General features: G+C 37.4%; 1 protein-coding gene across 2 annotated transcripts in view; it reads left to right on the top strand.

Annotated features, from left to right (window-relative positions):
- The window catches only part of MYO6 (myosin VI), a 116,009-nt gene that overhangs the window by 45,293 nt on the left and 55,431 nt on the right, over positions 1–15,285 (top strand). For both annotated transcript variants that reach the window (XM_058176110.1, XM_058176109.1), the window contains exons 6-11: positions 221–326; positions 2,025–2,080; positions 7,126–7,223; positions 8,430–8,594; positions 10,344–10,424; positions 14,270–14,450. In XM_058176110.1, the coding sequence (XP_058032093.1) occupies positions 221–326; positions 2,025–2,080; positions 7,126–7,223; positions 8,430–8,594; positions 10,344–10,424; positions 14,270–14,450 (687 nt within the window). The remainder of the gene's footprint in view (positions 1–220; positions 327–2,024; positions 2,081–7,125; positions 7,224–8,429; positions 8,595–10,343; positions 10,425–14,269; positions 14,451–15,285) is intronic.

Genomic DNA, 15,285 nt, shown 5'->3' with positions numbered 1-15,285 from the left:
ACTACTTATGTAGTATCAGCATTTTACACAAATCTTTTGTGGGACTGCTTCTTTTCATTCAAGAAATATAGGTAGCAGTATACTGGAAAAAGAAAATATATTTATTTTTGTGTTTCAAATGTTTACAATAGAATATTACAGTGCTTCTCAAAGTAAAGAAAATATTGATCTCTGTTCTGTTGGAAACTCACTTTGTTGTCCTTTTCAATATTTACCTCAGCTGACAAAGCCTTCCGCGACATGAAAGTGCTCAAGATGAGTCAGTCGATCATTGTGTCTGGTGAATCAGGAGCTGGCAAGACAGAAAATACTAAATTTGTTTTACGGTTTGTATCTTTAGCTGAAAATGTTTTAGCTTTTAATGAATTGTTGAAGTGCAGTCATTTTAATCCAAACATCTTGAATTCATAATCGATGTACTTCTGATACTGAAAACAATTGTGAGTGAAATATGAGCAAAATTTAAATCTAAAGAAGTCCCATAACAGAGTTTGCGAATGCTTGTTTGTTTATTTCAAGAATTTATGTGGCTGTACAACTCAACCAGTGTGATTCTGCGAAGATTAATAAACATTAAACAAGGAATAAAACCCAATCATCCATCCATAACTCAGATGTGACTTCAGTCAATGGTAAATTGAATGTAAGAGGCAAAAAATTTTATCCAACAGGAATCACTAGTCTCCTAAGCCCAGAGGTCTAGGAAAACAGCCATGTCTTGATCAACTTTCTAAAGACTAGCAGATCTTTTGTAGGGATATCTTTTTCCAGATTTTATCAAGAGACTTAACCAATAAAAAAAGACAAAATCTACACTGCCCGATTAATTTCTTTCACTTGTATTACCTTTAAAACTTGATAGGAACACGGAGCATTCTGGAAAAAAGTAGGGACCACAGAACAACTCACAGCAAGCATATTCCAAAAGCAACATTGTCTCTTGCCTATAAAAGGATGAACAAAATAATAATTTCCTCAGTTTCTCAGTGGGCAGGAAACTAGTGGAACTTTGGTTAAGCCAGTTTAGTGGTTAAGGTGCCAGTTTAGGAAACAAGAAACCTCAAATTCAAGTCCTGCCTTAGCCATAAAAACAAGCTGGATGACTTTGGGCCAGTCAGTCTCTCACTCAGCCTAATCCACCTCACAGAGTGGTAGTTGTGGGGAAAATAGGAAGACCAAGGTGTGTTGGATATGTTCATCACCTTCAGCTATTTGTAAAAATAATAAGGTGGGATATAAATAAATTTTGTACACAGTTCATTTAATTATAACGGATGCTGTATGATTAAAACTCTAGTAAAGACCAGGGGTGAAATGCTATCAGTTCAGTCCGGTTCGCCTGAACCGGTAGTAACAAATATGACTGATTTGCTGAACAGGTAGTAAAAATGCTTTAAAAAGTAAAAAAAAAAAGTTCCGACGATGGTGCGGCACAGCTGATATTTGGGCAATAGGTAGTAAAAAAATGCTTTAAAACTAATAATAAAAAAAAAGGTTGTGACAATCAGCTGTGCCGCATGATCCTCAGAATTTTTTTTTAACTTTTTAAAGCATTTTTTACTACCTATTGGGGGAATTCCATTTTTGCTCCCAGGAGGCTTCCCTGAGGCCTGCTATGCCAAAAAGGGGTTGGGGTTGGTGTGTGTGTGCTGCAAATGAACAAAAGAAAGAAAGAAAGAGAAAGAAAGGAAGGAAGGAAGGAAGGAAAGGAGGGAGGGAGGGAAAAATGAGAGGAAGGAAGGACCACAAACCTGGCACTAGACGCAGCTTCAGAGGATACCTTGAAAGAGTACACAATCAATCCAGGGCTGGAAGGGAGGTCATCTAGTCCAACCCCCTGCTCCAGCAGGACATTGTTAAAGTGAGTTTCTGTCTTTTGACCCCCAGTCACATGACTACATAGCTATGCCCACCCAATCACATGACCCCCACCAAGCCACGCCCACAGAACCGGCAGGAAAAATTTTTAGATTTCACCACTCAGTGAAGACCCTTTCAAAAATTGCTATTTTTTTTCTTTATAGGTATTTGACTGAATCTTATGGTAGTGGACAAGATATTGATGACAGGATTGTAGAAGGTATTCATACTTACTTTTAAATTTATTGAAACAAGAAATCTGTTGAAGAAGAGAGGGCCTAAATGTAACTTTTCTTGAAGATGAGAATTGCTATTGCATTTTGGAGGAATGGGGTGGGGTGGGGACTAGATTTAATATGTTTTTCCCTTTTTGTTTTTTTTAAGTGGGGAGATAGATTTAATATTTCTTTTCTTTTCCTCTTTAAAAGTATTAGGCTTCTTTTATGGTACAATTTTTGTAAGCTTCCTGTCTCAGAATGGCAAGAGCTCACACTATAGATTTTTTAAAAAATGATTGTATTGGAAGCGGGCTCCAGGGACCAAAAAAGAGTTTGGGAATCTCAAATTACCCATCCCTGAAATCTTTATTTCTAGTTCCTTTAGAAAACAGAGGCTTTAAAATAAGGCCAGCATAAGGAGAACATGTTTCTGGGCAATTGTATGTACACAAGCACTGTCAGAAGATTTTTTCCAGCACATCTTGCAATGTCATTCCAGTTTTGTTGCGGAATGAGAAATGTGGTGAATCAGGCAACCACTGGAGACATCTAGAAAACTTTTGTGTCAAGTCTTTGGCACAAGTATGTGGAGACAGAAGCCTTTTTCTGAATTTAAAGGCACATTTTCTACCCGACTCGCTTAGAAGTCTTTTCTGTGTGTCGAATGTATTTGCGGATGAGTGAAGGAGTATTGTGTTGACCCTATCTGTTCCCTTAATGTCTTCATAAGAATTGCTTACCTACAAACAGTTTTTATAAGGGATGCAGTGGCTCAGTAGCTAAGACGCTGAGCTTGTCAATTGAAAGATCGGCAGTTTAGCGGTTCAAATCCCTAGTGCCGCGTAACGGGGTGAGCTCCCGTTACTTGTCCCAGCTTCTGCCAATCTAGCAGTTCGAAAGCATGTAAAAAATGCAAGTAGAAAAATAGGGACCACCTTTGGTGGGAAGGTAACAGCGTTCTGTGCACCTTTGGCATTTAGTCATGCCTTCTGCATGACCATGGAGATATCTTTGGACAGCACTGGCTCTTCGGCTTTGAAACGGAGATGAGCACCACCCCCTAGAGTCGGGAACGACTAGCACATATGTGCAAGGGGAACCTTTACCTTTACCTTTAAACAGTTTCTAAAAGAAGCATGGTGCTGTTTGTCATTTCTTTGAAGAAGTTATTTGAAATGGGACTTACTTCAGAAAACACTGATCTTGTGGCTTACTTTGAGATCAGTAGCAGGATGTTAACAATAGCTTATTCCAGTATCAAGGCCTTAAAAGAAGGGAAGCAATATAATAAAGGAGGAAAGAATTCCATTACTTTTTCCTTCCCTTATGGCACTACAATTCTTCACTTTGTGACAAAAGTAAATATATTCTGTCCGAAGTATTCAGCTAAGCTATTAAACTGTACTGGAGGTTATAGATGAATGAATGGTCTATGTGTGTGTTTTGTGTGTGTTTGTGTGTGTGTTCAGATGAATGAGTGGAGCGTTCACATGTATGCTTGTTTGAAAAATGCAAGGTCTATGATATGTTTCCTTGCCCAGTGGCAAGATGCTTTGAGGCTACAAAGGTTTAGCGTAGCCTGAGCAGTCCTATCTTTGATGGACATAGCCAGGGTTTACTGCAAAACAGTGCTTCCAGGAAAATAATTGAGAATGATATTGCTTAATTACAGCAGAATATATAAGTATTCCATTATCCATGGCATCTGTGAAAGTGGCTGACCATTGGGCATAATGTCTGAAGCTGCATTCTCAACACTGGTACCTGTAGGTATTTCATTTGGGGGATGGGGAAGCTTGAAATAAATGCCTTATCCAGGTCATCTGCTCTTAATACACATTTGCTCCCATTTTTGTTTTAAGCACATCTTAACCTGCATGGATGCATTATTACTACAGAAGGACTTACTCACCAAGCCTTTTTGTAGTGCGTGTATATATGTGTTTGTACCTGTAACCATCGAATCTTTGTGTTGCAGTTCTGTGCATTTTCCTGACAGGTTGGATAGTCTGAAAGGTCACTTGCCAACTCAACTTGCTTTAACTGTTACAGACAACCAGCACACACACACACACACACACACACACACACACACACACACACACACACACCAAATTTCTCCCCACCCCAGGAATCTATTTATCTTTATAATATACATAAATATATAAATATATATGTATAAATATATACATAGATATAAATAAATATACAGCAATACTTTTTTTTTAACCTTACCTTTACCTCCTTAATGACCAATTCCTTTTCTAATACTATGTCAGTTACATAATACTATATATCTTCCCCTTCAAGGTCTTCTTGGGACTAAATGAATATTAAATCAGTTTTGAGTTGAAAATCAAGCATTACATATAAAGTTAGTCCTCAGTTCCCACTCGAAAAATTTGAGAATGGCAGACTTGTTTATTTAAGAAGGTGTATCTAAATAGATTTCTACTGCCACTATGGCAAAATATAGCTAGCCCTCAACTTAAAACCATTTGTTTTGTGACTGTTCAGAGTTACAATGGTACTGAAAGAAGTGATTTACGATCAGTCCTCGCATTTATGCTTATTACAAGCAACCATGGTCAAGCAATCCAAAATCGGGTGGTTGGCAACCAGCATGTATTTACAATGGTTGTAGCTTTCCTGGAATCATGTGATCACCATTTTCAACCTTTTTCGCCAACTTCTAACAAGCAAAGTCAATGGGGGAAGCTGGATTTGATTAATGACCATATGATTCGGTTAACAACTGGAGTGATTTGCTTAAGAACCTTACATAATAGGTTGTACAATCAGGTTTGATTCCCTTATCAACTTCCTTGCTTAGCAATGGAATTCTGATCCCTGTTGTAGTCATAAGTTGAGGACTACCTATATACCGGTAAGTGTTTCTTTAGTTTGCTTAATAAATGTCTGATAGAGGCAGTTTTGATGGTAGATATGGAATGGCAATGAACAGTCTTGATAGGTTAGGATGATCATATAGCTCATGTCAGCTTTCTCAAATTGTCATGGGACTCCAGAATTCCCAGATATTTTAGTGAGGAGGGCTGGCTGGGAATTATGAGAGTTTTAACCGCAAAGGTTGGTTTGTTCACATTATACATTTGTCTACATACACTCTGTAGAAGTCTCCTTCCAATACAGATTACCATATCCTTAAGCTTATCAGTGTTCATTTTAGTAGCTCACTTGCAAGCACGCTTGCTTAAGAATATTCTTGTCTTCTGCTGCTGAGTGATGTGGGGTCTAAGCTGAATCAGTATAGTCTGGATTGGTTCCAGGCATTTGCTGGTTCTAAAGCAGGGGTGTCAAACTCAAGGCCCGGGGCCCGGATTTGGCCTGTGGGGTGCTTAGATCTGGCCTGCGGGGCCAGTCTAGAAACACCGAAGGGCCGGGCTGCAGTGTCTCTGCCAATGAAAATGAACCTCGGGAGGGCTGCATGCAGTTGTAGGAGGGGTGCAGGAAGACATTGCAGCCGAAAACAGAGCTTGCGAGGGCCACAGGCGGCACTCCCAAGCTCTGTTTTCACTGGCAGAGGGTTGCAGGAGGCCATCGCAACTGAAACGGAGCTCGAGAGCCTGTTTTTGCTGACAGAGCACTTGGGTGACCATAGGCGCCTCCGACATGAGTGATGTCGAGCTGGCCACACCCACCCCGGGCCCCCAAGGTCAAACACAACCCTGATGCAGCCCTCAATGAAATCAAGTTTGACACCCCTGTTCTAAGGCCACTGACTATATCAGTATCTTATGGCTGCAGCGCCAAAGATTCACAACTACCTTCTTCTTCTTCTTTTCCTTGGTCTAAGAGGTCACAGGACCAATAGCTAATTTAGTATCATCTTCTGCTTTCCAGGACAGGGAAATGTATGTGCTTTGCAATTTGTCTCTAGTTGCATTGACCAGATTATTACATGTGGATTATTTTGTTGTTGTTGTTTACTTCATTTTTGGGCATCTCCAATATGCATGTTCTTTGGTCTAATGCCAAAATCTTAATCACCCTTTTCTTGAATTTTTGCTTGGACTGTGCATTGAATCAAGTAGGGTTGGTTTATTGCATGCACACATGTTGATGAGATACGTATTATAAGATAATTCAGGATTATTATATTAACACGGAACAGTTAACATGGAGCTGTTTAATGCACTTCCAAACAACTCAGTTTGATTTAACATTAGTATTATTCAAAAACTATTTAGTGAAGTAAAGTATTAACAGCTTTTAAAATAGTTTAGTGAAATATTTTAATAGCTTTAATATTAGGATACAGCAAAGAGTAATCTTTAAATGGAAGAATTTCTAGGAAGGTTATACAGTGATTGGGATCCAAACTGTGGCATTGGGCGCCTTACCTAGTGGGAACAGAGAGTGTTCTTCCCTTCAAGATTTGAGGCTTTATTTGTCTGATACTCAGTGCTAAGTAACTTTAACTCATCCCCAAAAGCTAAGCAGGGCCAAGTCTGGTTAGTTAGTACCTGTATGGAAGAACAGCAGGGGGAACAACAAGATCTGTAGGTTAGATTGTGAAATTAAAAAAGAATCTCGGAGAAGGTAATAATAAACCATTCTCGTATTTTAATGAAGAAAACAAAACAGTGTGGACATTTCCATGAGGTTACCCAGAGTGGAGTTAATCTGAAGGAAGTTTTTATTTTTTAATGTTGAGAGAAGCTTTTGTTTCTTCACACATGCAACTGAAGTAGTTGTATGAGCCTTTGGTTCATAAGATGGTTTTTCTCATATTAAAAAAAATTAAAATAATGCTAATCAACTTCTGTGGGCATTTTTATTAATACACATTATTTCAGATGGTTTAGAAAGATCTTCCAACTCTCGGGTCCAGTTTTTCAGTGGGTAGAGAGGATTAGGATTAGATTTATGTCTTCGTTTCTCTGCTTTGGATATTAAAACATTCTTTTAATATTTGTTTATTAAAAGCATGGTTTTAATATCTAATAATTTAATATTTAATATTATTTAAATGTAAGTTCTGTTTATTAAAATTTTGTTAATCTTGTTTTTAATTTTTTTATAGCCAATCCACTACTAGAAGCATTTGGAAATGCAAAGACTGTTCGTAACAATAATAGTAGTCGTTTTGGAAAATTTGTAGAAATCCATTTCAATGAAAAGGTATTTATATTTCTTTATCTATGGTGGAATTTCTTATCTTCTTCTCTTGATAGGTCCTACTGCTCATATAGCATTTTCTTTGTGCCCTTCTGTATGGATCACTTCTTTAAGACACTTTTATGTAAACAGAATAAACAGAATACATAGAATAACAGAGCTGGAAGGGACCTTAGAGGTCTTCTAATCCAACCTCCTGCTCAGGCAGGAAACCCAATAATAATAATAATAATAATAATAATAATAATAATAATAATAATAATAATAATAATAATAATAATAATAATAATAATAATAATAATAATAATAATTAATTATTATTATTATTATTATTATTATTATTATTATTATTATTATTATTATTATTATTATTTAATTTCTACACCATTTCAGACAAATTTGTCCAATTTCTTCTTAAAAACCTGTGCAACGTCTGGAAGCAAGTTGTTCCACTGATTAATTGTTCTAACTTTCAGGAAATTTCTCCTTTGTTCTAGGTTGCTTCTTTCTTTGATCAATTTCCACCCATTGCTTCTTGTCCTCCCCTCAGGTGCTTTGGAGAATAGCTTGATTCCCTCTTCTTTGTGGCAGTCCGGCAAATATTGAAACACTGCTATCATATCAACCCTAGTCCTTCTTTTCATTCAACTAGGCATGTCACGTATGGTAGTCCATTTTGGATTACAATATGTTGCTTGTTATTTAAAAAGTCTTCTAAATTTAGTTTAAGAATTCAGAGGTCCCTGATCTAAAGACAGAACAAGTTTTATAATATGAATTCCATATCATCATCTTCCTCTCCAATCTCATATCTTCTAGCTACAACAACTTTAAATCCGAGCTAGCATTAAAATTTTGGTTGCCAATGGGAAAAATGGAGAAAAGTCAGGAAAAAAAAGCTGAATTATATACCATATATCTATTTTTTTTGATAAGTTAAACATAAGTTAGCATAAAGCATCCTTGTTCAATTTGATGTCTTCTAGATATGTTGGTCTGTGGTAGAAATTGTAGCAACTATCTAGTCATCACAATAAGAGATTAATCAAATTGCAGTTTTGATCTAATGAAGTTAACATTAGATCATTTAAACATTTCATTTACTTGTAAATGTATTCATGAAACTATATGGGTTAGAAAGTACATATAATTAAAGAATCAAGTTTGTGCTTCGGAATCACAATTTTGCTTTTTTTTTTTTAACCCTAGAATTCAGTTGTTGGTGGATTTGTGTCACATTATCTCCTGGAGAAATCCAGGATTTGTGTTCAAGGCCCAGAAGAAAGGAATTACCACATATTCTATAGGCTCTGTGCTGGAGCCCCTGAAAATATAAGGGAGAAATTGTATTTAAGTTCACCGGATAACTTTAGGGTAAGTTGATCTATTACCATATATTGAAAATTCATTTTAACTACTGGAGACTGGATTCAGATACACTTAGAGCAGGTCTACTCAAATCAATGTGACTAATGGATTGTAAAAGTTTAGATCTATGAATCTGTTGTGCTACAGCTTGATTTTGGACCAAACTTTGTTGAATCACTTTGTCATATACCAGTAGTCCTCGGCTAACCACAGTTCATTTAGTGACCATTCAAAGTTACAAAGGCACTGAAAAAAGGGACTTACGATCATTTTTCACACTTAACGACTATGGCAGCATCCCCATGGTCACATAATTTACTTTTGGATATTTGACAATTGGTTCATATTTCTGATGGTTACAACGTCCTGGGGTCTTGTTGATTCCCTTTTGTGGTCTTCTGACAAGTCAATGGGGAAGCCAGATTCACTTAACAACCATGTTACTAACTTAATAACTGCAGTGATTCGCTTAACAGAAAAGTCATAAAATGGGTCAAAACTCACTTAACAACTGTCTCGCTTAGCAGCAGAAAGTTTGGGCTCAATTTGTGGTTGTAAGTCAAGAACTATCTGTACTGTATATGTATTCTTCTGTGCCAAAAGCAATCAGCCTGATATCTCCAGAGCTTCTGAACTTCAGCAGCCCAAGTCTATGACTATTGACTATGCTACTTCAATCATATGTAATTGTGTTCTCAAACATTTGAAAGCCACCGTATCATATATTTCTGTTTTATATTCTGGAATAGATATGTAAGGCAGTAATGTTGGATAGTATTATGTTAGACATGTTAGAATATTATAATAAACTGATTTATCACATCCCTGCTGCTTTTGATATATTGCCACAAATATTATTTAAGACATCAGCTTTTGTTCACATTTTTTTTGTTTGTTTTTTTTGTTTACATTTATATCCCGCCCTTCTCCGAAGACTCAGGGCGGCTTATAGTGTATAAGGCAATTTTGCAGTGTTGCCTGGCAACCTTGGTTTATTTTAACCAGACTTTATTACAATATGCGAACTTCACACTAGAGTGTATGCTTCTCTCTTGTTTTTACAAATCATGATTATGATTGATCAGTGATCAAGAGTCTCATTCTGAGTTAATATGAAACTATGGTTAACTTGAACAAATACTCTAGTCTCCCTGGGATTGCTCAGAGAAGTGACTGTGGAAAAATGCTGGCTTTACTTCTCTCTTATTGAAGAACATCTCACTATGGCACTAAGTGTTTGAATTAATTAATTAATTAATTAATTATGGTAAACTGCTCGAAACTCAATTGCTGAAAATACAACAGCAACAGGGTGGTCAATGCCTGGAATGCACTACCTGACTCTGTGGTTTCATCCCCAAACCCCCATAACTTTAACCTTAGACTGTCTACTGTTGACTTCACCCCATTCCTAAGAGGTCTATAAGGGGCGTGCATAAGCGCATCAACAGGCCTACTGTCCCTGTCATACCATCCCCATTTATTCATATCTATTTCCTGTATTCATAATCATGTTTATACTTATATCTGTTACCTTATGCATGCTTGATAAATAAATAAATAAAATAAATAAATCTGAATTTAAGTGCCTAGCACAGTGTTTCTGAACCTTAGCAATGAAAGCTCTATAGATTTCAGCTCCCAAAGGAGACTTGAGAAAAAGAAAGCAAGGGGCAGTTCTGCTATTAGAGCCTGATATTGAACATCACTTGCTGAGGTTTTGATTGACTGGTGAACTCTTTTGTCTTACAACAGTATTTAAACCGTGGATGCACTCGCTACTTTGCTACTAAAGAAACTGATAAGCAGATTTTACAGAATCGCAAAAGTCCTGAGGTAAGATACTTATTTCAAATGTTCCTTTCTTACATTAAAATATGGAACTTCATCAGGGCAGTTGTTGGTAATATCATGCATCTACCTAAAATCTGGTTTATGCAACTTTTTTCAAGTGCTAAGAGCTCAGCATTGCAACAGGAGACTGGCACTGGCAAAACTGTCACCCACCGTCTATTAATAGGGTGGATTTGTACAGGTATCCATGCCATGGTCAAAGGATCTGTAATCAGATCCTTTTCTTAACAATTTGAACTTGATGAATATTTAGCTGGATTGATTTGTGGGATTTTGTCCATGTGTGGACAAAATTGTAGCCAAATTGGCATCAGTGTTTTTTTAAAAAACAAAACAGAATCGGAATTAAAAATCACATTGAATTTTTACTTCAGTGTACAATGAATATAGACCACATGGAAAATGTTTTGTTTGTGACTTGAAACAAAACATTGTAATCCAGAGGTTCTGCTGAAATGTTTGATATCAGCCTTGCTCTGGAAGAAATAAGGACATATGAAACAAATGAAACAAAACATGGAGAGCTTACAGGGCAAATATGGCAAAGCTGCTCTTCCCATATCTTGCCCTCTATCTTTCCCTCCCCTCCACTCAGAACTCAGAATGGAATATCGTACCTCCCCTCCACTCTCAATCTTCTCTTCCTTTCCTCAGCCATGGATGCTGAGGAATTTTTACCTATTCTGCTGCCAAAGAAATATCTTAGTGTTAACTATTCCCCATTCTTCTCCCTTTTCCTTCCCAGTTCAAATACATGTGCCCAGAATGATTGAGGATTTTTTTTTTCAGTTTGTAGAAACTAAAACTCATAGACCAAAATGTTTGAAACATACATTTCAATTCAACTAGGGATTGTTCCCAGGTAGCTATTATGTTCTCCCTCCCTCCCTCACACACAGACACACTAACAAAAATGAAAAAACAAACAGCAATTTTACAAAAAATAAAATACTAAAATGAAAAAAAAATGAAAAAGGAACAGGAGAAAAATTCAAGATCATGTGTATCTCTCCTTGCACTTTTAAATCTAGAATAAAAAGCACAGTAGACCTGATTGTGCATAGTCATCCTCCAAATTTAGGCATGTGTGTGTTTAGTTTTGTTGCCAGTATTAAATTCCTGCCCTCCCCATTCATAGCAATTTTGATCTCAATTGGATCATGCTTAATAAAACAAGGAAAAATAAAGAAAAAGCAAATATGTCTTAGAGATTTAAAATTGTCAGGTACCAGATCATATTTATTCAAATATCTTTTTCAATCAAAAACCTTTTTGCAAATGTCTGCTTCCTACTTTAGTCATAATGATAATGAAGCAATGCTTTATACCAGTGATGGTGAACCGTTTTGCCATCACGTACCAAAACAGGGGTCACGCAGGGTGGGGGGTGTTGTTGTGCATGTGCCCACACCCATAATTCTATGCACCCCACCCCCGCGCATAAGCACATGAACCCCCCCCCCCGTGCTCCCCCATGCTTTTGCATAGTGGGCCTGGTAGGCCTGGTTTTTGCTCTTACCAGGCCTCAGAGCCTTTCTAGGAGTCTGTGGGGGGGGGGGAAAAATGGCCTCCTCCCCGGAGGCCCTCCGGAGGCCGAAAACGGTCCATTTGTCAACTTCCAGTGGGACCGTTTTTTGTTCTCCTCAGGCTCCAGAGTCTTTCTAGGAGCCTTGGGAGGACCAAAACGGCCTTTCCCACCCCTCTGGAGGTCCTCCGGAGGCCGGAAACATCCCGTTTGCCAACTTTCTATGAGACTGGAAGTTGACAAATGGGCTGTTTTTGACCTCCGGAGGGCCTCCTGGGGGGGATGGGAAAGGCCATTTTGGTCCTCCCAAGGCTCCTAGAAAGGCTCCGGAGCATGAGGAGAGCAAAAAACGGGCCTTCCCCACCCCCACCAGGCCCTCCGAAGGTAGGAAACAGCTTGTTTCCCTATTGCAGGTAGGCCCAAAAGATCTGAAAAGGAGCTGAGCTCGCATGCCCACCAATATGGCTACACGTGCCATAGGTTCACCACCATGGCTCTATACCATTTCACTAAGTATTTATTTGAACAAGCATTTTGTAATCAAGATGATCAAATTAACATCAGTTATAGGTGCAGCAGAGCAGGTAGAAGCAATGAAAAAGATCTTGATTGAATTTTTACATACTATTGTCCGCAGAGGAGAATATATATAATGTGGGTTGTCATCTGAAAAGCTAAGCCAGCCTCAGCTTGGTGAATGAAAGATGTATCTTCTATATAACTAATTTAGTCCCTAAGCAAAAGGAACACCTGCTTGGCAGTAAAAGAGCCTCAAGTGCTTTCAAATTGATAACAATTGTGCCGATTGAACACAATATCTGTTTGGTAGTTAGGTATCCAGAATTTCTGCGCTTTGTGTAATGCTTCTTTCCATTCTTCTCCCTGTTTATATCTCAGAGGATTGGGATGACATTGGAATTGGGGAAGGGAGCAGTTCTAGGTAGAATTATAGAGGTGAAGAGAATAATTATAATTGATTTCCAGTAATGTCAGCTGTCCTAACCTTACTATTATTAATCTGAGAGAATTGTCTTATTTATTTCCCCTTTGTATCATGTTTAATTGTAGTAATAAAAATAGTCAATTAATGTTTGCATTGTTTTTGTCCTTTCCTGTCAGGAAGATAAGGTGATCACTTTGTATAATCTGGGATTTTAATTATTGTGTGGTGTGAGTTTAGTAGATGCACGTTAGTCTTTTTTTCCTCATATTCTTAGAACAGTTTTGTTTGGGATTTCACAGACGTTTCTGCATATTCTTTAAGATGAACAATTATTTTAAGCATGCTCTCTCTCTGCATGTATTAGTTTGATTTTTAGTTACAATCTTTAGTACCTTGAGTTGATAATAATGTGTCCTGTTTGAAATTAAATAGATAAATAATCAAAACTGTTGGTATGTTTATGAAATATAAACTTTGATAAAACAATGCCATCATGCTGAAAGAATGCTTGGTTCTGTTTCCAAGGATCATTATTTACTGTAATCTTTCAAATGTTGTGATCTCGTATTTCATTGGTGGTATCCATTCCTGGCCTCAAGTAAAGGGTTTTCCCTCCAAAATGATGCTTTAATGGAGTCAGAGCATCAAAAACCCACCACTCAATTTATACGCAAACTCTCCTGGTAGGAAAAGTATATTTTTCTGTCAGCCAGTGGAAGAGCTGAGCTAGATGAAGCTTTCTATGTTCCAATCAAATGCACTGTCTCCATTTATTGTTTAAGTAACAATTGTTCAGAGCACTTTGTATGCAGGCTTCAGGAATTATACCTTGCATCTGTGACCCAAAGCACTTGGACTGAGGATATTACGTATGCAAACAGATTCAGTAGTATTTTTATGAAGTGAAAGCGAGCTGAAGTAAACAGAAGAGGAAATGAAGAACAGAATTTTAAATTCTGCTTAAAATCTTAGGATTTTTAGACAAGATAAACAACAACAACAACAAACAAACAGGGAGGTCTGGGATGAATTTGCAGCTCTCCACCCATTTTGATTTTGTATTAACTCACGTTCCTGCCTATGTGTTAGCAGTACAGTAGATGCTTCCTTAACGATTCCTTCTTGCTAACTTTGGGACATATTTTGTCCCTCCCAGTGCCTTTTTTCATTCATCCAAAATCTCCCTGTTTTTTCTGTTTCTGGATAGATTCCCCATCTTGTCTAAAAATCCTGAGATTTTAAGCAGAATTTAAAATTTTGTTCTTCATGTCCTCTTCTGTTTATTTGGGCTCGCTATTAATCAGTAGAAGTATGAATCTTTGTCCCTTTGTGATTACTTAGCATACCTCTTGTTTATAGTATCAAAAATCAGGTTCCCTGAAGGACCCCCTGCTAGATGACCATGGAGATTTTAACAGAATGTGCACTGCAATGAAGAAGATTGGGCTTAATGACGAAGAGAAGCTGGACCTCTTCCGAGTGGTGGCTGGTGTTTTACATCTGGGGAATATTGATTTTGAAGAAGCTGGCAGCACATCTGGTTAGATTGTTTTGCTGATTTGATGGCACATAATCAATCATTGTTTATATTTCACTGAAAGAGCAATGCTGAAAGTAGAAATTGCTGCCACTTAATTCTGAAATTAAGGCTTTATTTCCTAGCAAATATTTAAAAAGTTTATATTTAAAAATATTTTTAAAAACTATTTGCAATAAGGCATGCTAATTCTCTCACTTGCTAGGATAACTTTGCACAGTTCTTTCTCCTAAGCTGGGAAAAAGTATATGTAATTAAAAAGGCCAAAACTGTTTTTTTTAATTCCTTGGAGAAATTAAGATAAATCAAAATTACAGCTACTGTAAAATGATCAAGAGCAAGCTCCTGTATGATGTCAGGATGATTACCATTCATTCAGTTGATCATTCACCTCGTACTAAAAGTACCAAGGCAATAATACAAAGAAAAACCAAATTAAACTGCAATTACTGTAGAAGAAATTAAGAAGCAACAGATAATAGCAATAGCACTTAGACTTATATACCTCTTCACAGTGCTTTACAGCCCTCTCTAAGCAGTTTTACAGAGTCAGCATATTGCCCCCAACAATCTGGGTCCCCATTTTAGTGACCTCGGAAGGATGGAAGGCTGAGCCTGGTAAGATTCAATCTGCCAAACTGCTGGCAGCTGGTGATCAGCAGAAGTAGCCTCCACTCTAAGCACTGCACCACCGTGGCTTTTATATAATTGTAAAGTAATTGTAATACACACACACACAAACTCACACACACACACACCTGTAGGGATAAAAGAATATAATAAGTAAATGTAGGAAATAATGCACTTGAGTCCTCAACATCATATGAAATCCAGAGCT

The sequence above is a fragment of the Ahaetulla prasina genome, chromosome 1, assembly GCF_028640845.1.
Source record: "Ahaetulla prasina isolate Xishuangbanna chromosome 1, ASM2864084v1, whole genome shotgun sequence".
NCBI lineage: Eukaryota > Metazoa > Chordata > Lepidosauria > Squamata > Colubridae > Ahaetulla > Ahaetulla prasina.
The sequence above is the reverse complement of the archived record's forward strand: the minus strand, read 5'-3'. Positions and strand labels throughout refer to the sequence as shown.